The sequence below is a fragment of the Chrysemys picta genome, chromosome 17 (assembly GCF_011386835.1).
Source record: "Chrysemys picta bellii isolate R12L10 chromosome 17, ASM1138683v2, whole genome shotgun sequence".
NCBI classification, from domain to species: Eukaryota; Metazoa; Chordata; order Testudines; family Emydidae; genus Chrysemys; species Chrysemys picta.
In genome coordinates this window covers 22,695,484-22,715,834 of record NC_088807.1, presented here as the reverse complement: position 1 = coordinate 22,715,834, position 20,351 = coordinate 22,695,484, and the positions used below count along the sequence as shown (strand labels likewise).

General features: G+C 56.1%; 1 protein-coding gene across 1 annotated transcript in view; it reads left to right on the top strand.

The window, feature by feature from the left end:
- LOC103306993 (immunoglobulin superfamily member 1-like) overlaps positions 1–18,228 on the top strand; it is a 55,450-nt gene extending 37,222 nt beyond the window's left edge. Inside the window, exons 9-14 of the mRNA XM_065570971.1 lie at positions 10,189–10,467; positions 11,310–11,594; positions 13,158–13,498; positions 15,774–16,044; positions 17,104–17,394; positions 18,103–18,228. Coding sequence (XP_065427043.1) covers positions 10,189–10,467; positions 11,310–11,594; positions 13,158–13,498; positions 15,774–16,044; positions 17,104–17,394; positions 18,103–18,107 — 1,472 coding nt within the window. The 3' untranslated portion in view covers positions 18,108–18,228. The remainder of the gene's footprint in view (positions 1–10,188; positions 10,468–11,309; positions 11,595–13,157; positions 13,499–15,773; positions 16,045–17,103; positions 17,395–18,102) is intronic.
- Positions 18,229–20,351: the final 2,123 nt, after the last annotated feature.

Below are 20,351 nucleotides of genomic sequence, written 5' to 3'. Positions count from 1 at the left end.
GCTACTTAAGAAATAAAAATATATTCACCGTCAAAGTTCCACAAACGAAACAGGGTTTGAATCAGGCAGTGTCTCCCCCTGAGAGATGGGACAAGCAGGTGACAGATACTCAATACACAGACTGGACTCCATTCCAGCCTCCAACCACCCTTCCCCGGTTCAAAGTCTTTGTCCTCCAGATGTTCCTCCAGATGTTGAGTTGTGGGGAAGAGAAGCCCAGGGATTATGTTGTGACGAACTGAATCATAGAATCATAGAATCATAGAATATCAGGGTTGGAAGGGACCTCAAGAGGTCATCTAGTCTAACCCCCTGCTCAAAGCAGGACCAATTCCCAACTAAATCATCCCAGCCAGGGCTTTGTCAAGCCGGGCCTTAAAAACCTCCAAGGAAGGAGATTCCACCACCTCCCTAGGTAACGCATTCCAGTGTTTCACCACCCTCCTAGTGAAATAGTGTTTCCTAATATCCAACCTGGACCTCCCCCACTGCAACTTGAGACCATTGCTCCTTGTTCTGTCATCTGCCCCCACTGAGAACAGCCGAGCTCCATCCTCCTTGGAACCCTCTTTCAGGTAGTTGAAGGCTGCTATCAAATCCCCCCTCATTCTTCTCTTCTGGAGACTAAACAATCCCAGTTCCCTCAGCCTCTCCTCATAAGTCATGTGCTCCAGACCCCTAATCATTTTTGTTGCCCTCCGTTGGACTCTTTCCAATTTTTCCACATCCTTCTTGTAGTGTGGGGCCCAAAACTGGACACAGTATTCCAGATGAGACCTCACCAATGTCGAATAAAGGGGAACGATCACGTCCCTCGATCTGCTGGCAATGCCCCTACTTATACAGCCCAAAATGCCGTTAGCCTTCTTGGCAACAAGAGCACACTGTTGACTCATATCCAGCTTCTCGTCCACTGTGACCCCTAGGTCCTTATCTGCAGAACTGCTACCTAGCCATTCGGTCCCTAGTCTGTAGCAGTGCATGGGATTCTTCCGTCCTAAGTGCAGGACTCTGCACTTGTCCTTGTTGAACCTCATCAGGTTTTTTTTGGCCCAATCCTCTAATTTGTCTAGCTCCCTCTGTATCCGATCCCTACCCTCTAGTGTATCTACCACGCCCCCTAGTTGAGTGTCATCTGCAAACTTGCTGAGAGTGCAGTCCACACCATCCTCCAGATCATTAATAAAGATATTAAACAAAACCGGCCCCAGGACCGACCCTTGGGGCACTCCGCTTGAAACAGGCTGCCAACTAGACATGGAGCCATTGATCACTACCCGTTGAGCCCAACGATCTAGCCAGCTTTCTATCCACCTTACAGTCCATTCATCCAGCCCATACTTCTTTAACTTGGCGGCAAGAATACTGTGGGAGAGACCGTATCAAAAGCTTTGCTAAAGTCAAGGAATAACACATCCACTGCTTTCCCCTCATCCACAGAGCCAGTTATCTCATCATAGAAGGCAATTAGGTTAGTCAGGCACGACTTCCCCTTGGTGAATCCATGCTGACTGTTCCTGATCACTTTCCTCTCCTTTAATCACTTTCCTCTCCTCTAACTGGGACTGTTCTTAATGTGGTCTTTGAATGCTAAATGGGGAGTGTTGGCCCGGGAAGGCAGGGAAGTGGGGTTAGGATGGTCTGCATGGGGGGATGAGAGACTGGCCTTGAGGGAGAATACCTGAGCATGTAACATGAGAACCCAGGAAGGAGTTAGAGGCCAGGTGACACCTTTGCCCGGGAGACTGAACAAAGGCTGGGGGGGGAGAGAGTTTTTCAGGAGCTGACTGGTAATGGAGGGAGCCCAGACGGGGCTCTGCCCCCACCTCAATGGGCCTGTGGTGCCCCTGGGACCCCAAGATGGACCTAACTGAGGGGGTCCTGTTGTCTGTGCCTGCAAGACCTGTCTTGGACTGTATTCCTGTCATCCAAATAAACCTTCTGCTTTACTGTCTGGCTGAGAGTCATGGTGAATCGCAGGAAGCCGGGGGTGCAGGGCCTTGTGTCCCCCCACACTCCGTGACATATGTCATTTCCCCTTTTATATTTTTTTCCAGTTTGCTGGAAAGATCTTTGCTGTGACCTGGGGATCAGGGAGGCCCCATTGATGAAACAATCTCCATTGTACACCGTCGCTGGGATAGTGGATTCTTTCCTTGATGAGTGTTGATGAGCCATTAACAGTGTCTGGCTGGTCCTCTCTTGCAGTTGAAAGGTTGCTGTGGGCATCTCCCAACCTCACAACATATTTCAGTAGCACACACAGTAATGCTTCATAACTTCCCATACAAGGACAGCACTGTTAAGGAAAGTTAGCATATGTAACTCCATTTTGGATTTCGGACCCGCCATTAGCTAGAGGCGAGCACATCACGTACCAGGAAGGGGGAAGGGGTTACATCTGGACACACAGAGATAAGGGCAACCTTTGAAAAAACTAACCGCATGCCTGGGTAGTTGCAACACTAGGCAGCACGGGGAACATGCCTAGAGGGGATAGGTGGTAGATAAGGGGAAGGCTTGTTTATTGGCTAAGGCTTACGATGCACGAGTGTCACGGACTCACAGGTCATGCCCACTCTTGGCCCTGTGCGGGGTGCCCCTATGAGTGAGACAGCCCTTCTCGGGGGTCCACTCTCTCTCGGGGTCAGGCCCCTCCACCTCCTGGAGCCTCACCTCTCGGAGCCTTAGCATGCCTGTCTCTCGCTGTGGGCCCCCTCAGGGAGTCCACTCGCTCTGGACCCCCCGGGGCCTCCACTCCCCTGAAAGGGGTTGATGCCACCATGTTCTCTAGACTGGAGTGACTCTCAGCCAGCATAAAACAGGAGGGTTTATTGAGAGTTGAACACAGCACAGGAAACTCCCAGGGCCTCAGGCCTGGCCTCCCTCAGCACAGCACATCCCAGTCTCTCTGCCTCCAGGTGGGCTCTACCTGCTCCCCCTCTCCAGCCCAGAGCCCACCTGCTTCCTAGCTGGGCATCTGAGCTCCCCGGCCCCAGGTCCCGCCTCTGCCCATTGTCTTCTCTCCAGGTAAACAAGGTTGTAAAGCGGGGCCTCCTCTCCCCTCTTCTATGCTCTGGCTGGAACCGGCTGGTTAAGTCCCTGGGTCCTCACTCTGCAGCCCATTGTCCGCCCACTGGCCAGAACCGGTTGCGTCTCCTCAGCTGGGCTTCTGGGTCACCAGGTCACTGGTCGCTGGGGTATCCATCCTCCTGGCCATCGGCTGGGGTCCCAAGTTCCCTCTCCGGTCCTCTGCAAAACACACTCCCTCTCCCCTCACCTCGTTAAACCAGTAACACCCAGGGAAACTGAGTCCCACCCCCTCCACATGCAAACCATTGAAACTCCACAGAAAACAAGAAAACCCCATACTTCGTCACAACGAGGACAGCATGCTTTGCTAAAAGGTATATAATCTTTGTATAACCTGCATTCCGGGTCCCTTCCTGATTAGCAAGGGGGCACCACGCTCGAGCATAATAAACCTGTTATCTTTGAATACTCTGCAGTTGTAGATTTTGTTCATGTGCCTCAGCCTAGACTCGAACTGCGCGTGACCTATAGGTATAATTCGCAACAGCACATACAATGCAACAGGACATGAATGTTCAACAGATCAAGACTTTTAAAATGATGCCTCACAAGGCAACTTTGTACCCAACCGATCATAATTCTATGGTAGTGGTGAATACGGGGGCTCCACGGTGCTGCTTTGAGATACAGATTGTCACACTGTGGTATCACCCTGGCACGGCCAGGGCCTGGGCAGGAGGCCTGGGAGATGTGAGGAAGAGACTGTGAACTTCGTTTCCCTTGCAGAGGTGGCTGTTTATGGTGTCCCCGTGTCCTAAGTGACCACAACAAGACTGGGGGTGGAGCCCCCAGGGATCCGGGGCCCAGCCTTGCCGGGGTTACGAGGACTCTGCCGCACGGGTGGGAGGAAGGGGAGCCCTCGAGGTCAGGCAGGCCTCTGGGTAAGGGGAGTGGGAGCGAGGACTCAGATCCTTTCACTAGCCAATCTCACCGGGGCGTGTATAACCCAGGAAAGTTCCCCACAATAGCGGGATCATTCCCCCACGTACACTAGGCGCAGGGTCAGCGGCTGCCCTGCCCGTCCGTCCGGAGAGAGAAATGAACCGGTTCCTCCCCCCACAGCCCGGCTGTTCTGGAAACAAGCGGCTCTGCTCTGGTGATTCCTGAGGGAGCGAGACTTGGAGCTGGTCTGACTCCGGCTGTTGGCCGCGGTCGCTCAGCCCCCGTTTCAATAGACAGGCCGGGTTTGATTCCTTGTCCGTGGGGTTAACCCGAAAGCTTTGCCTTTGAACGGCTGCTGCTGGGGGTTTGCCCAGGAGGTGAGTAGAACCAGGGGCTCGGTTTGAAACGAGCCCCGGCCCCCGGCCTGTGTAACGCTGGCGAGGGGGAGAGTTTCCAACCCCCCTGAGCCCTCTGGGCCTGTGAGACCCTCTGCAAAGAGCAGCCAGGCACGGGAGTTTGGGGGGACAGGCTGAGGGTCGGGGGGAAGGGATTAGAGGGGAGATGAGCTGAGATCAGGGAGGGAGTGGGGACAGGAATTCGAGGGGAGACAGAAACGGGGTAGGTATTGGATGGGAGATGGGAGAGGGCAGTGAGGGTTGGAGGGGGGACAGGGACGAGGGGGACATGGGCTGGGGTTGGTGCAGGATGTGGGGGTTTGAGGGGAGACAGGAGAGGGGCAGAGAGGACGGGGATTTGAGGGGAGATGTCTATATAAACAAGTGTGTGTCACGTAACCACTGACAGTGTCTCCCACAGCTCGGGGGCAGGGTCTCTGCGGGGGCATTAGAAGGTCCCTGGGTCTTGCCCAGCTGGTGACCCGTTGTGGGTCCGGGATGGAATTTCTCTTTCTCCAATTTTATTTTGAACCTGGTTGATTTAATTCACACGCTGAGAAAAGCCCCTTAGAACCACGCGTTACAGTGTAAAGCCGCCATCACCGCTCAGTTATGGCTCAAGGGGCAGCAAACCCAGGCGTCCCCCTCGCACCCGCTCCTCACATGGTGCCACGGCTCGTGTCACAGGTGGGCAGGTTGGCAGGCTGAGAGGGAAGGCTGCAGAGTCAAACCCTCCAGCACCAGGAAATGCCACAGTTAAGTTTTCCTTAACTCTGGCCCCTTTAATTGCATGATAACGTATTAATTTTACCAACATGGGTCACCAGCCAGCTTTGAACTCAGAATGGAACCAAGGGGGTGTGTGTGTGTCAATCTGCATGGAAATACAGGAGAACCTGAGAGTTACAAACACCTCGGGATTGGAGGTTGTTCATAACTGAAATATTCACTAGGCTGAACAAAGGTTATTGCTGGTCTTTCAAAAGTTTACAACTGAACATGGACTTAGCACAGCTTCAAAACTTTACTATGCCGAAGAAAAATGCTGCTTTTAACCATCTTAATTTAAATGTAACAAGCACAGAAACAGTTTCCTTCCCTTGTCAAATCTTTCTTTTTAAACTTCCACCTTATGTTTTTAGCAGTTTATGGTTAACTATTTGCTTTTTTTTTTAAAGTTAACTCTGCTGCCGTCTGATTGCTCACTTCCAGTTCCAAATGAGGTGTGTGGTTGATTGGTCAGTTCGTAACTCTGAGGTTCTACTGTAGTGGTCAGTGGAAGATTGAAAACAAGACCCTGTGGTCTCCTGGCTCCCAGCCCGATGCACCTTCCCCAATGCTGCAGAGTGCACTGAGGGTGACTGTCACAGAGTGTGGAGGAGTCAGGGCCCTGCACCCCCCACTTCCTGCGATTCACCGTGACTCTCAGCCAGCCAGTAAAACGGAAGGTTTATTGGACGACAGGAACACAGTCCCAAACAGAGCTTGGACCCCTCAGTCAAATCCTTCTGGGGGGCGGGGAGCTTAGACCCCGGGTCAGACCAAAGGTCCATCTAGCCCAGTATCCTGTCCACCCACAGTGGCCAATGCCAGGTGCCCCAGAGGGAGTGAACCTAACAGGTAATGATCAAGTGATCTCTCTCCTGCCATCCATCTCCACCCTCTGACAAACAGAGGCTAGGGACACCATTCCTTACCCATCCTGGCTAATAGCTATTAATGGACTTAACCTCCATGAATTTATCCAGTTCTCTTTTAAACCCTGTTATAGCCTTGGCCTTCACAACCTCCTCAGGCAAGGAGTTCCACAAGTTGACTGTGCGCTGTGTGAAGAACTTCCTTTCATTTGTTTTAAACCTGCTGCCCATTAATTTCATTTGGTTGCCTCTAGTTCTTGTATTATGGGAACAAGTAAATAACTTTTCCTTATTTACTTTCTCCACACCACACATGATTTTATATACCTCTATCATATCCCCCCTTAGTCTCCTCTTTTCCAAGTTGAAAAGTCCTAGGCTCTTTAATCTCTCCTCATATGGGACCTGTTCCAAACCCCTAATCATTTTAGTTGCCCTTCTCTGAATCTTTTCTAATGCAAGTATATTTTTTTGAGATGAGGAGACCACATCTGTATGCAGTATTCAAGATGTGGGCATACCATGGATGTATATAAGGGCAATAAGATACTCTCCGTCTTATTCTTTATCCCCTTTTTAATGATTCCTAACATCCTGTTTGCCTTTTTGACCGCCGCTGCACACTGCGTGGACATCTTCAGAGAACTATCCACGATGACTCCAAGATCTTTTTCCTGATTCGTTGTAGCTAAATTAGCCCCCATCATATTGTATGTATAGTTGGGGTTATTTTTTCCAATGTGCATTACTTTACATTTATCCACATGAAATTTCATTTGCCATTTTGTTGCCCAATCACTTAGTTTTGTGAGATCTTTTTGAAGTTCTTCACAGTCTGCTTTGCTCTTAACTATCTTGAGCAGTTTAATATCGTCTGCAGACTTTGCCATCTCACTGTTTACCCCTTTCTCCAGATCATTTATGAATAAGTTGAATAGGATTGGTCCTAGGACTGACCCTCGGGGAACACCACTAGTTACCCCTCTCCATTCGGAGAATTTACCATTTATTCCTACCCTTTGTTCACTATCTTTTAACCAGTTCTCAATCCATGAAAGGACCTTCCCTTTTATCTCATGACAGCTTAAATTAACTAAGAGCCTTTGGTGAGGGACCTTGTCAAAGGCTTTCTGGAAATCTAAGTACACTATGTCCACTGGATCCCCCTTGTCCACATGTTTGTTGACCCCTTCAAAGAACTCTAATAGATTAGTAAGACACGATTTCCCTTTACAGAAACCATGATGACTTTTGCCCAACAATTTATGTTCTTCTAAGTGTCTGACAATTTTATTCTTTACTATTGTTTCAACTAATTTGCCCGGTACTGACATTAGACTTACTGGTCTGTAATTGCCGGGATCAATCCTGGGACTCCCTCCATTTCCTCAGCCAGCTCCAAACTGAAGCCCCTCCAGCTGTTTCACACCCCCTTCCAGGAGCGGCGCCAGGGTTTTTGGCGCCCTAGGTGGGGGTCCTTCCGTGCGCCCGGTCGTCGTCAGCAATTCTGCGGTGGGGGTGTCTTTCCGCGCTCCCAGTCTTCGGGGCACTTTGGAGGCGGGTCCCAGAGCGAGTGAAGGACCCACCGCAGAATTGCCACCAAAGACCCGGAGCGCGGAAGGACCCCTCGCCGCCGAATTGCCGCCCCCCCAAATCCTGGTGCCCTAGGCAAGCGCCTAGGTCACCTAAATGGAAGCGCCGGCCCTGCCCCCTCCCTCTGGTTCCTCCTCCAGCCTTTGTCCAGTTTCCCGGGCAGAAGGTGTCACCTGGCCCCAACCCCCGATCCTGGGCTCTCACGTTACATGCTCAGGTATCTTCCCTCAAGGAAAGTCTCCCATCCCACACACAGTCCCAGTAAAACTCCCCTGCAACCTTCCCAGGTCAATACTTCCCACTCCCTGCTGCATCACAGAGACCTCTCCCGAGTCCCCACAGAGACATAGAGAAGCTGGGAGCTGCAGGATGCTTGGCCAGGCTGAGGGGCCCAGGGATTCCTGGGTTTTGCAGGGACCTCTGCTTGCTTTGGCTGTTCTAGATTTCGTCTGCAGATTAGAGACAACATATGATGGACGCAGGAAGAGATGACACATCGTCCACTTCCTGTAGCTGGAGCCACCAGCTGAGTTCCTCATTTGGGGCTTGGTTGAGTTGGGCTTCGGGGTGTTGGTGGCAGCGCTGAGGGACCCCTGGCTGCCCCCATCATGGCATCTGCTCTCACCGTCCTCTTCCTCGGTGAGTATCGAATAAAGCCAGGGCGTGTGCCCATGGGGGGTGCATCTGAGGCCAGGGCCTGTGCCCATGGGGGAGAGGGGAGGGGCAGAATCTGAGTCCAGGGCGTGTGCCCATGGCGGGGATCTGAGACCAGGGCATGTGCCCATGGCAGGAGGGAGGGTTGAGACTAGGGTGTAGGATCCAGTTGCTCTGGGATCTGGTCACTAACGAGCCGTCTCCCCTCCAGGCTGCTGGCTGGCCGAGCACAGAGGGGTTTGGGGAGGTGAGTATCAGTTTGTGGGGAGGACGATAACATCAAGTACGGGGGATGGGATACGTGGGGTGGAGAAAAGAGGAACTGAGATCTGAACCTTCCCCCAAACTCAACCCAAACTCCGGCCGTGAGCTCAGACCCGGCCCCATTCTTCTGTGAATCTCTGCCGTCCCGGCCCCGCTAGGGAATAACTAAGAGCTGAATCTGGCTCGTGGGAGGCGTGGTAGATACACTAGAGGGTAGGGATCGGATACAGAGGGACCTAGACAAATTAGAGGATTGGGTCAAAAAAAACCTGATGAGGTTCAACAAGGACAAGTGCAGAGTCCTGCACTTAGGACGGAAGAATCCCATGCACTCCTACAGACTAGGGACCGAATGGCTAGGTAGCAGTTCTGCCGAAAAGGACCTAGGGGTCACAGTGGATGAGAAGCTGGAAATGAGTCAACAGTGTGCTCTTGTTGCCTACAAGGCTAACGGCATTTTGGGCTGTATAAGTAGGGGCATTGCCAGCAGATCGAGGAACGTGATCGTTCCCCTTTATTTGACATTGGTGAGGCCGCATCTGGAGTACTGTGTCCAGTTTTGGGCCCCACACTACAAGAAGGATGTGGACAAATTAGAGAGAGTCCAGCGGAGGGCAACAAAAATGATTAGGGGTCTGGGGCACATGACTTATGAGGAGAGGCTGAGGGAACTGGGATTGTTTAGTCTCCAGAAGAGAAGGATGAGGGGGAATTTGATAGCTGCTTTCAACTACCTGAAGGGGGGTTCCAAAGAGGATGGAGCTCGGCTGTTCTCAGTGGTGGCAGATGACAGAACAAGGAGTAATGGTCTCAAGTTGCAGTGGGGGAGGTTTAGGTTGGATATTAGGAAACACTATTTCACTAGGAGGGTGGTGAAGCACTGGAATGGGCTACATAGGGAGGTGGTGGAATCTCCTTCCTTTGAGGTTTTTAACGTCAGGCTTGACAAAGCCCTGGCTGGGGTGATTTAGTCGGGAATTGGTCCTGCTTTGAGCAGGGGGTTGGACTAGATACCTCCTGAGGTCCCTTCCAACCCTGATATTCTATGTGGGGTCTGACGAAGCAGACGGGAACCATCCTCTAGTTTAATGTCCTGCCCCTCCCCCCCACCCCCAGGCTGTGAGGATCCGGGGGTGGGGGCAACACGTGGATTTATTTCTGCTCATACAAATGTTAACAGGGCCCATCCATGGGCTCTAGATCCCCTCGGGGAACCGAAATGTTCACGGTCAGTGCAGCCGCAGGCAGAACCCCCAGATCCTCCCCTGCCCCGAGATCGACCCCAACACCTCCCTCCCCTGCACTCACAGCCCCACCCCCCGATCCCATGGCCTAGGGAAAGGTGGGTCTTGTGAGATTCCTGCCAGTCACAGACTCTATTTCCAACCCCGGGGTGGGGGGCAGAGCTGCAGGGGCCCACTGCTCAGGCTCCCTGGCTGGCCTCAGGCAGCGGGGGGGGGGGGGGGGGAAGCAGGGGATCTCTCATGGAGCCCGGTCCTGAGCTACCTCTGGGTGAACCCCCTGCCCCCTAGCCCCATGGGCAGGCAGTGCCAACCCTGGTAGGGGACAGACTCCTAGAGAGGCCGAATGACGGATGGACTGAATTGGGGCGGGGGGCTGGTGGGGGGCTGTGTCTCCCCTGTTTAACTCCTGTCTCTTCTTGAAAACAGGGCATGAATACTCCAAACCCCCCATTTGGGTGAGCCCCAGCAGGGTGGTGGTGCTCAGGGGAAGCGTCACCATCCGCTGTGAGGGTTTGTACCCGGGCATGGAGTTCTTTCTGCGTAAAACTGGACAACCGAACCCACAGCCTGATGGGACCGTGGCTGAATTTCCCATCGTCAATGTCAGCCGGGAAGATAGAGGGAGCTACACCTGCGACTATCGCTCCATAACGGATCAGAGTCGCACATCGCATCCCAGCGACTCCGTCGAGATCATTGTAGCAGGTGAGGGGCCCGGCTCAGGGTCCCGGCTCCCAGCCCCACACCCAGCCAGACCCACAGCGGGTCTCTGCACCGATGGGATGCTCACAGCCAGGCTCTGCCCTGGGCCCAGCAGAGAGGACGCCCAGCCAGGGAGCGGGGACAGAGTCACTTGGGGGTTCCCCAGCCAGGAGGGAGAAGCAGCCACTGGAGATTTGGGGCAGAGGAAGGCCGGGGGCTGGGGCTAGGGGATGGGGCTGCCCTGGCCTAGCACAGGGCTGGGGTCACCCGGGCCGACCAGCGCAGCTGGAGCTGCTCAGCATCGCACGTCTGGAACTGGAGTCGGTTGGCTGGCAGGGGTGACCTGGGCTTGGGGCTGTGTCGGGGGTCCTCTGGAGGTGGGGATGGGGGGCTGGCTCGGGGTTCTGGCCAGCTGGGGTTTATCTGGTCAGCGGAGGGGGTGGTGAGAGGCACTCAGGGCTCCTGCATTGGGAAGTGGGGCTTTGTGCATCACGGTGGAGTTGCAGGGCTAGCCTCCCAGAAAGGGGGGTCCACCCACCGCCCATGGGGGATGGAGTCACTGCGGGGAGCAGCAGCCACTGGAGATTGAGGGAGGGGGGATCCCTGTCCCTGGGGGAGCTGCAGAGCAGGGGACCTTTCCCAGGGGGATTCTCCCCATCTTGGGGGATGCACAGAGGGCTCGAGGCCCAGGGGCTGCTCAGCCGGCCACGGCCCCTCCCCACTCCCCTGGAAACCCAGCACTTAGTCGGAAGCTGTGCTGGGGAGGGGAAGGTGGCTGGGTCGTGGTGTCGGCCCCTCCCCCGCCCGGGGTCTGTGTCTCACGGCCTGTCTGCTTCCCACTGCAGAGACCAGCTACCCCAAACCCAACATCTCCCTGAGCCCCAGCGGGGGGGTCTCCCTTGGGGGAGCCGGGAGCATCTGGTGTCAGGGGCAGCTCCGGGGCGTGTGGTTCGTACTGAATAAAGAGCGACGCCATTTCTCACCTGTGGATTCGGACGACAATAAGGCTGTGTTTTCCAGCAGCAACGTGCGCTGGGAGCACGGCGGGAGCTACAGCTGCTCCTATCACAGCAGATCGGAGCCGTTCGGCGTGTCGTACCCCAGCGACCCCGTGGAGCTGGTGGTGAGAGGTGAGGGGCCCGGCTCGGCGTCCCCGTTCCCAGCCCCACCCCCAGCCAGACCCTCACGGGGGCTCGGTGCCAATGGGACACTCAGAGCCAGGCTCTGCCCTGAGCCCTGACCCAGCAGAGGGGATGCCCAGCTGGGGAGCGGGGACGGAGTCACTGGGGGGTTCCCCAGCCAGGGGGGAGCAGGAACCCTGGAGGCAACTTTAATGCTGTCCCCAGTTTGTATGAACCGTGAGTCGCTATTTAATCCCGGGATCCCATCCCCTCTGTTCTCCAGCGCCCGCCCCAGGCAGTGCCCTGGCCGGAGGTGAATGAGGCAGGGGCTGCAGGAGAAGCAGTGGCTTGGTGGACACGGCGCTGGGCTGGGACCCAGGAGATCTGGCCCAGCGCCTGGCACAGCCACACACTCTGTGATGGGAGCATGTCGCGGTTTTCAAAAGTGTCCTTCATTGTGTGTGTGTGGGGGGACCTGTGATGAAGTGGACTGTTCTTAATGTTTTCCTCAGTTTCCCCTATGCAGTTCTTAAGTATCTAGGTGGTGGGATAAGGGTGTATGGTTGCTGCAGAGCAAAGGGCCAGGGTACATAAATGCCCAACACTCTGTCTCCTCGCAACTGATGGCCTGGGTCCCGTTCGCTGGACCTACAAGCTCTCTTTTAGACCATGTTCCTGTAGTCTAATAAACCTCTGTTTTACTGGCTGGCAAAGAGTCACGTCTGACCGCGAAGTGGGGGGTGCAGAACCCTTTGGCTTCCCCAGGACCCCGCCTGGGCGGACTCACTGTGGGAAGCGCACGGAGGGGCATATGCTGAATGCTCCAAGGTCAGACCCAGGAGGTGAAGCCATGTGAGCTTCTTGCCCTGAAGACAGTCTGCTCCGAGGGAGAGGAGTATCCCCAAAGTCCTGACTGGCTTTGTGGGGAACAGTTCCAGAGCATCGCCCGGGGACTCCGTGACAGGGCTTCAATCTTCAGGGTTCTCAGGCCAAGCGCTCGCAACCCGAGATGCCCACACTTAGCGGAGACCTCTGCAAACGCTGGCCTCAATAGCGCTGGATCCCTTGTGTTTCGGGTGCATGTAGGGCTCCCGCCATGATCAGGGCCCTGTTGTGCCAGGCGCTGCATAAACCCGGAGTGAAGAGACAGTCCCGGCCCCCGGGAGCTCACTGAGGAAAGTGACTATGTCTGTGCCTCAGATTCCCGCTATGTAGAATGGGAGGCTGACTCCCTTCTTGTGTGCGGCTCGGGCCCTGTGGTGCTGGGTGCTGCCGGGCACCAGATACCAGCCCGTGAGTCGCTCTGTGCTCGGGGGGCTGGATGCAGTGAATGAGGCAGGGGCCACACATGGGCATATGAGGATCCCAAGAACTAGGGAGCTGCGGCTCCATGTCTGTGGGGCTGGAAGCGCAGCTCGCAGGGCCGGGATTCTGCATGGGGGAATCTCTGGGATCTGGGAGAGAATCTCTGCTCGGGGGCCCCAGGATCTCTCCATGGCTGCAGCCGGCCGGGGAGGCCGGGGCTGTGTGGGTGCCTGGGTCTGGCTCTCACAGCCTGTCTCCTGTGCGCAGATCCCAGCTTACCCAGACCCTCCATCTCTCTGAGCCCCACTGGGGTCACCGTCCCAGGGGCAAACGTCACCATCCGGTGTCAGGGGCAGCGCCAGAATGTGACCTTCTTCCTGCACAAGGCTGAAGACCCGAGCCTGCAGCAACACATGGACCCTGCTGGGGACGGGGCCGAGTTCCGCATCCTCACCGTGGGCCAGCAGCACGGAGGGAGCTACAGCTGCAGCTACCGGCCCCGATCAGAGCCCTTCATCTCCTCACAGCCCAGTGACTCAGTGGAGCTGGTGGTAGCAGGTGAGGGGCGCGTCTCGACATCCCCACTCCCAGCCAGACCCTCGTGGGGGGCTCCATGCTGTTAGGATGCTCAGAGCCAGGCTCTGCCCGGCGGGAGCTACAGCTGCTCCTATCACAGCAGATCGGAGCCGTTTGCCGTGTCATACCCCAGCGACCCCGTGGAGCTGGTGGTGAGAGGTAAGGGGCCCGGCTCGGCGTCCCCGTTCCCAGCCCCACCCCCAGCCAGACCCTCATGGGGGCTCGGTGCCAATGGGACACTCAGAGCCAGGCTCTGCCCTAAGCCCTGGGCCCAGCAGAGGGGACGCCCGGCCTGGGAGTGGGGACGACGTGGGTGGTGGTTATAATAGGCCAGGTAAAGCTCTGCCTTCCCTGTCTGGAGTCGCTGCCGAGTAGGGTTACCATATTTCCACAATCAAAAAAGAGGACACTGGGTGGAGGGGAGCCCCGCTCTAGCCCCGCCCCTGCCCCTGCCCCTGCCCCATCCACTCCCTCCCACTTTCCACCCCCTGACTGCCACCCTCAGAAACCCCAACCCCCCCGCTTCTTGTCCCCTGACTGACCCCTGCTGAGAACCCCCACCCTAACTGCCCCCCCCAGGACCCTACCTGTCCCGACTGCCCCGACCCTTATCCACTCACATGGGTGGCAGGGTTGTAGAAATTTTGGTGGTGCCCAGAACCTGCCCACCTGCCTAAGGCTCTGGGAGGGGGGTTGGGTGGGGGGAGGAGGTCTGGGGTGCAGGTCCTGGGCTGCGGATTAGGGTGCAGCAGGGGTGCAGAGTGCAGGTTCTGGGATAGAGTTTGGGTGCTGGGTGCAGGCTCCGGGCTGGGGCAGGGGGTGGGTGTGCAGGAGGGGGTGAGGGGTGCAGGCTCTGGGATGGAGTTTGGGGGTGGGAGGCAGTGCAAAGGGAGGGGTGCAGGCTTTGGGAGGGAGTTTGAAGTCAGGAGGGGGTGTGTGGGAAGGGGGAGGGGGATTGGGAGGGAGTTTGGGGATAGGAGGGGATGCAGGGGTGAGGGCTGTGGGTCTGAGGATGAGGGGTTCATGATGCAGGAGGGGGCTCAGGGCTGGGGCAGAGGATTAGGGTGTGGGGGAATGAGGGCTCTGACTGGGGCTGGGGCTGAGGGTTTTGGGGCATTGGAGAGGCTCAGGGCTAGGATGGAAGGGCAGAGTAAGGGCAGCCTGTCTTGCCATTAGTGATGGGGGGCACTAGGACCCAGGGGCAGCAGACAGCAGTTGCTGCTGGCTCTGGCAGTAGAAGCAGGCAGGGGAGAGGCAGGCAGGGAGGGGGGGACCCACCGGGGGGAGGGATGCGCGGAGGGGGAGTGGCAGGTGGAGGCCGGGGACCCATCCAACCCTCCCCCTGCTCCCTGACTGCCCCCGGGACTCCCCTTACCATGCCCATGTCCACGTGTAGGCAAAACACGCTGCAGGCAGCACGGGGGAGCAGGGGAGGGGCTCTGGCTGCTGGAGGCCAATGGAAGAGGCTCAATCAGGCCCAGCCGCCCAATCAGCCACGCCACACTGTGCATGGAAGGGACGGAGGGGCGGGGAAAAATCCCGGACCTTTTAACCTTGTTACCAATTCCTCCCGGACGCAAAAGCTGGACATGTCCGGGGAAATATGGAAGGATGGTAACCCCACTGCCGAGGGACGCTGGGCTGTGGTTGGCCAGCTGGCCGGGGCCTGGGGCTGGCCGGGGCCTGGGGCTGGGGGCTGCTCTGGCCTAGCACAGGGCTGGGGTCACCCGGGGCCGGCTGGTGCCGCTGGGGTTCTTGGCATCGCATGACTGGGGCTCAGGTTGGTTGGGTGGATGCGGCTGACCCGGGACTGGGGCTGTGCCTGGGGTCCTCTGGCGGCGGGGGTGGGGGGCTGTCTTGGGGTTCCGGCAGGTCTGGGGGTTCTCTGGCTGGGGCAGGGGGTGGCAAGGGGCATTCAGGGCTCCTGCTTCTAGAAGCGGGGCCTTGTGCAGGGGGGGGCTGGGGTTGCAGGGCTAGCCACCCGGAAACGGGGGTCCAGCCCATGGGGGATGGAGTCACTGGGGGGAGCAGCAGCTGCTGGAGATTTCAGTCTGAGGGACGGGGGATACCTGGCTCCAGGGGAAGCTGCGGAGCAGGGGGCCTTTCCCAGGGGGATACTCCCCATCTCCGGGGACACACAGAGCTTTTGGGGCCTAGGGGCTGCTCAGCCAGCCCCTCCCCACTCCCTTGGACGCCCAGCACTCAATGGGGAGCTGTGCGGGGGAGGGGCCGGTGGCTGGGTCGCGGTGTCAGCCCCTCCCCGCCCAGGGTCTGCGTCTCACGGCCTGTCTCCTTCTACTCCCAGAGCCCCCTCTGCCCAAGCCCATCATCAGCCCCAGTGGGGAGGTCTCCCTGGGGGGAGCTGTGTCCATCTGGTGTTGTGGGAAGGGCCGGGGTGTGCGGATCGTGCTGAATAAAGGGGGACGCCATGTTGCACACGTGGATTCGGAGAAGTTGAAATTTCTGTTTCCCATCAACAACGTGCGCCGGGAGCAGGGCGGGAACTATAGCTGCTCCCATCACAGCAGGTCGGAGCCGTTCGTCAGGTGGAGCGACTCCGTGGAGCTGGTGGTGAGAGGTGAGGGGCCCGTCTCGCGTCCCTGCTCCTAGCTCCACCCCCAGCCAGACCCTCACGGGGGCTTGGTGCCAATGGGATGCTCAGAGCCAGGCTCTGCCCTGAGCCCTGACCCCGCAGAGGGGACGCCCGGCTGGGGAGTGGGGACAGAGTCACTGGGGGGTTCCCCAGCCAGGGGGGAGCAGCAGCTCCTGGAGGCTACTTTAACACTGTCCCCAGTTTGTATGAACTGTGAGTTGCTATTTAATCCCATGATCCCATCCCCCCTGTTCTCCAGCGCCCGGCCCAGGCAGTGCCCCAGCCCGGGCTGAATGAAGCAGGGGCTGCAGGAGAAGCGGTGGCTTGGTGGACACGGTGCTGGGCTGGGACCCAGGAGATCTGGCCCAGCTCCTGCTGCGGCCATAGACACTGTGTGATGGGAGCACACCACGGTTTTCAAAAGTGTCCTTCATTGTGGGGGGGCCTCAATCTTCAGGGTTCTCAGGCCGAGCTCCCACAAACCGAGATGCCCACAGTTAGCGGAGACCTCTGCAAATGCTGGCCTCAATAGCGCTGGATCCCTTGTGTTGCATGTAGGGCCCCCGCCATGATCAGGGCCCCTTTGTGCCAGGCGCTGCATAAACACAGAGTGAAGAGACAGTCCCTGCCCCTGGGAGCTCACTGAGGAAAGTGAATATGTCTGTGCCTCAGATTCCCGCTATGTAGAATGGGAGGCTGACTCCCTTCTTGTGTGCGGCTCGGGACCTGGTGCTGGGCGGTGCCGGGCACCAGAGACCAGCCTGTGAGTCGCTCTGTGCTCGGGGGGGGCTGGATGCAGTGAACGAGGCAGGGGCCACACATGGGCATATGAGGATCCCAAGAACTAAGGAGCTGCGGCTCGGTGTCTGTGGGGCTGGGAGCCCAGCTCACAGGGCCGGGATTGTGGGTGGGGGGAACTCTGGGATCTGGGAGAGAATCTCTGCTCGGGGGCCCCAGGATCTGTCCATGGCTGCAGCCGGCCAGGGAGGCCGGGGCTGGGTGGGTGCCCAGGTCTGGCTCTCACAGCCTGTCTCCTGTGCGCAGATCCCAGCTTACCCAGACCCTCCATCTCGCTGAGCTTCACTTCGGACACTGCCCCAGGGGCAAACGTCACCATTCAGTGTCAGGGGCAGTGCCGGAATGTGACCTTCTTCCTGCACAAGGCTGAAGACCCGAGCCTGCAGCAACACATGGACCCTGCTGGGGACGGGGCCGAGTTCCGCATCTCCACCGTGGGCCGGCAGCATGGAGGGAACTACAGCTGCAGCTACCGGCCCCGATCAGAGCCCTTCGTCTCCTCAGAGCCCAGCGACCCCGTGGAGCTGGTGGTAGCAGGTGAGGGACCCGGCTCGACGTCCCCGCTCCCAGCCCCACATCCACCCTTGCGGGGGGTCTCAGAGCGAGTCTGGGCTGTCGGTATTAGCGCCCCCTGGTTTGATACAGCCCCGTTTGCCAGACAAGCTCCCCCGTAACTCTGTAGACACAGGGACGTTCCTCCTCCCAAATAGGGACCGCCACACCCAGACCTGCTCCGCAGTGACTCCATGTGTCAATGGCACCTGGGTGGGGCAGGGACTGTCTCCTGGCCTTCCTCTGTTACAGGAAAACCTGAGGAAGTGAGTGCCCTGCCCAGGAAGGGAAGGGTTAAAGCCGCTGTTAAGCTGGGCTGGGAAGGGGTCATGGCTTGGATGGGAGACAGGGAAGGAAACCCAGGGGGTGGGGCAGGGGCCCAGCAGGGGGCGCTCTCCCCTGGCAGTGAGAGCTGGCCCCAAAGCCCCTGGGCAGCACTAGGGGGCGCTGGGCTGCAGGGGGTGGGGCAGGGGGCTCGGTAGGGGGCACTGTGCTGCTGGGGGCGGGAACCTGTCTCTAGGGTATCCAGGCTCAGCAGCTGGAGGGGGCGGGGCTCCCCCTGGCAGAGCGTGAGGGGCAGGGATTCTGTCCTGGGCCCTCCCCGGTCCCGGCTGCCCTGTAGGGCAGAAGGGCAGGGCTGATACATGGGGATCAGGGTCGACTCATGGACAAATCTGCTTCATGTCTTTGCAGGGTAAGGACCAGCCCCGAGACAGAGCAGATGAGACCCCAGCTCTGCTTCCCATCCTGATCTACCTGCCCTAGGATTCAGGACTCCTGGGTTCTCTCCCCGGCTCGGGATGGGAAGTGGTGTCCAGTGGTTACACCAGGGGGGCGAGGAGGTTTTAATGTATTTTTTAGTTATTTTCCTAATGATAGGTTGATTCTCATTAGTTGATAACCATTAAAAATGTTGATTTGCAACTAAATATAGTCTTTACACTAAATCTGGTGCTTTTTCTTTTGCTAACCATGATGGCAAACTATATCTATGCACATTGATTAAAGCAGTTATATGGAGTCATTTACATTTCTTCAGTCTAATTTTTACATTTTGATTATGTTGGAAAATGGCAAATGATACCTTTATTTCCTAGATTATGCTGATTTTTTTACTTCTGATTTGTCCAAACTCTGTTGGGATGGAAAATCAAATGCACTCAAAAATGCACAGAAACAGCATTTTCAATATGTTTATTAATGAAATAAAACTACCTTAAATGTGCTGAATACATAATAAAAAAAAGTGGATCGAAATGTATTTTTCATTTGAACCTAACTGATGTAAGGAGGTATCTGCAGTTAGTGACATGAACTGATTGTTTCTGGTCATCGTATCTCTCAGATATTAGAACTAATAGATCTGATCCCCCCACATGTAGTATTTATTCATAGATTGGAAGAGGAAAAGAAGCTTTCCTGCTTTCTCAACTCCCCGTCAGTGTCTGAAATTTGAATGAACGTGTCATTGAACTGAACGAGCTGAATACACTGAACTGAAGAAAAGATTCTTTCTGTGCCTGCAGAAGAGGCGACTGCTGTCAAAAGCTGGTTTTACCCTTTCAACAAACTCTGGTTCCAGGTGCTCAGCCAACGACTTCCACAAATTCAGCAGTTTGATGTCCATTAAAACTGGGAAGCAAACATGGACCAAACTATAGCAAGTTTAGGCATTAACATGGGTTGTCATAATTTCCAATTTAATCCACAAGAGTCTTGTTTTAAAAAAAAAGACCCATGTTTTTAATTTAAATGAAAATAATCCAATTGACATGTAACCCTTCTGCCTATCTAAGTTGGCAGCAACAAGGGCCGGGTTCTGTATCTAGGGGTTCTGTTTCAATAACACAATGCAAAACCGGCTCGAACCCCCACCCAGTGACCTGGGACAATTACATACCACCCCCTGGGTGCCTCTTAGGTTTGGTCTACACTATGGGTTTAGGTCGATTTTAGCAGCGTTAAATCAAATTAAGCCTGGACACGTCCACACGACGAAGCCCTTTCTTTCGACTTAAAGGGTCCTTTAAACCGGTTTCTTTACACCACCTTCGACGAGGGGATTAGCGATAAAATCGGCCTTTGTGGGTCGGAATTGGGGTAGTGTGGACGGAATTCGACATTATTGGCCTCCGGGAGCTATCCCACAGTGCTTCATTGTGACCGCTCTGGACAGCACTCTCAACTCAGATGCACTGGCCAGGTAGACAGGAAAAGACCCGCGAACGTTTGAATTTCATTTCCTGTTTGCTCAGCGTGGAGAGCACAGGTGACCACGCAGAGCTCATCAGCACAGGTAACCGTGATGGAGTCCCAGGATCGCAAAAGAGCTCCAGCATGGACCGAACGGGAGGTACGGGATCTGCTCACCATATGGGGAGATGAATCAGTGCTAGCTGAACTCCGAAGCAGTAAAAGAAATGGCAAAGTATTAGAAAAGGTCTCCAAGGCCATGAAGGACCGAGGCCATAACAGGGACACACAGCAGTGCCGCGTGAAAATTAAGGAGCTACGGCAAGCCTACCACAAAGCCAGAGAAGCAAACGGAAGGTCCGGGGCAGAGCTGCAAACTTGCCGCTTCTATGCGGAGCTGCATGCCATTCTAGGGGGTGCAGCCACCACTACCCCAACCGTGTGCTATGACTCCATCAATGGAGAAACACACAAGGAAGAGGGTTCGGGGAACGAGGAAGATGAGGATGGAGGTAATGTAGGTAGCTCACAGCAGCAAGGAAGCGGAGAAACCGGTTTCCCCAACAGCCAGGATATGTTTGTCACCCTGGACCTGGAACCAGTAACCCCCGAACTCACCCAAGACTCTGAGGGTACACAGGAGACCTCTGGTGAGTGTACCTTTGTAAATATTACACATGGTTTAAAAGCAAGCGTGTTTAATGATTAATGATTAATTTGCCCTGGCAATCGCGGCCAGTACAGCTACT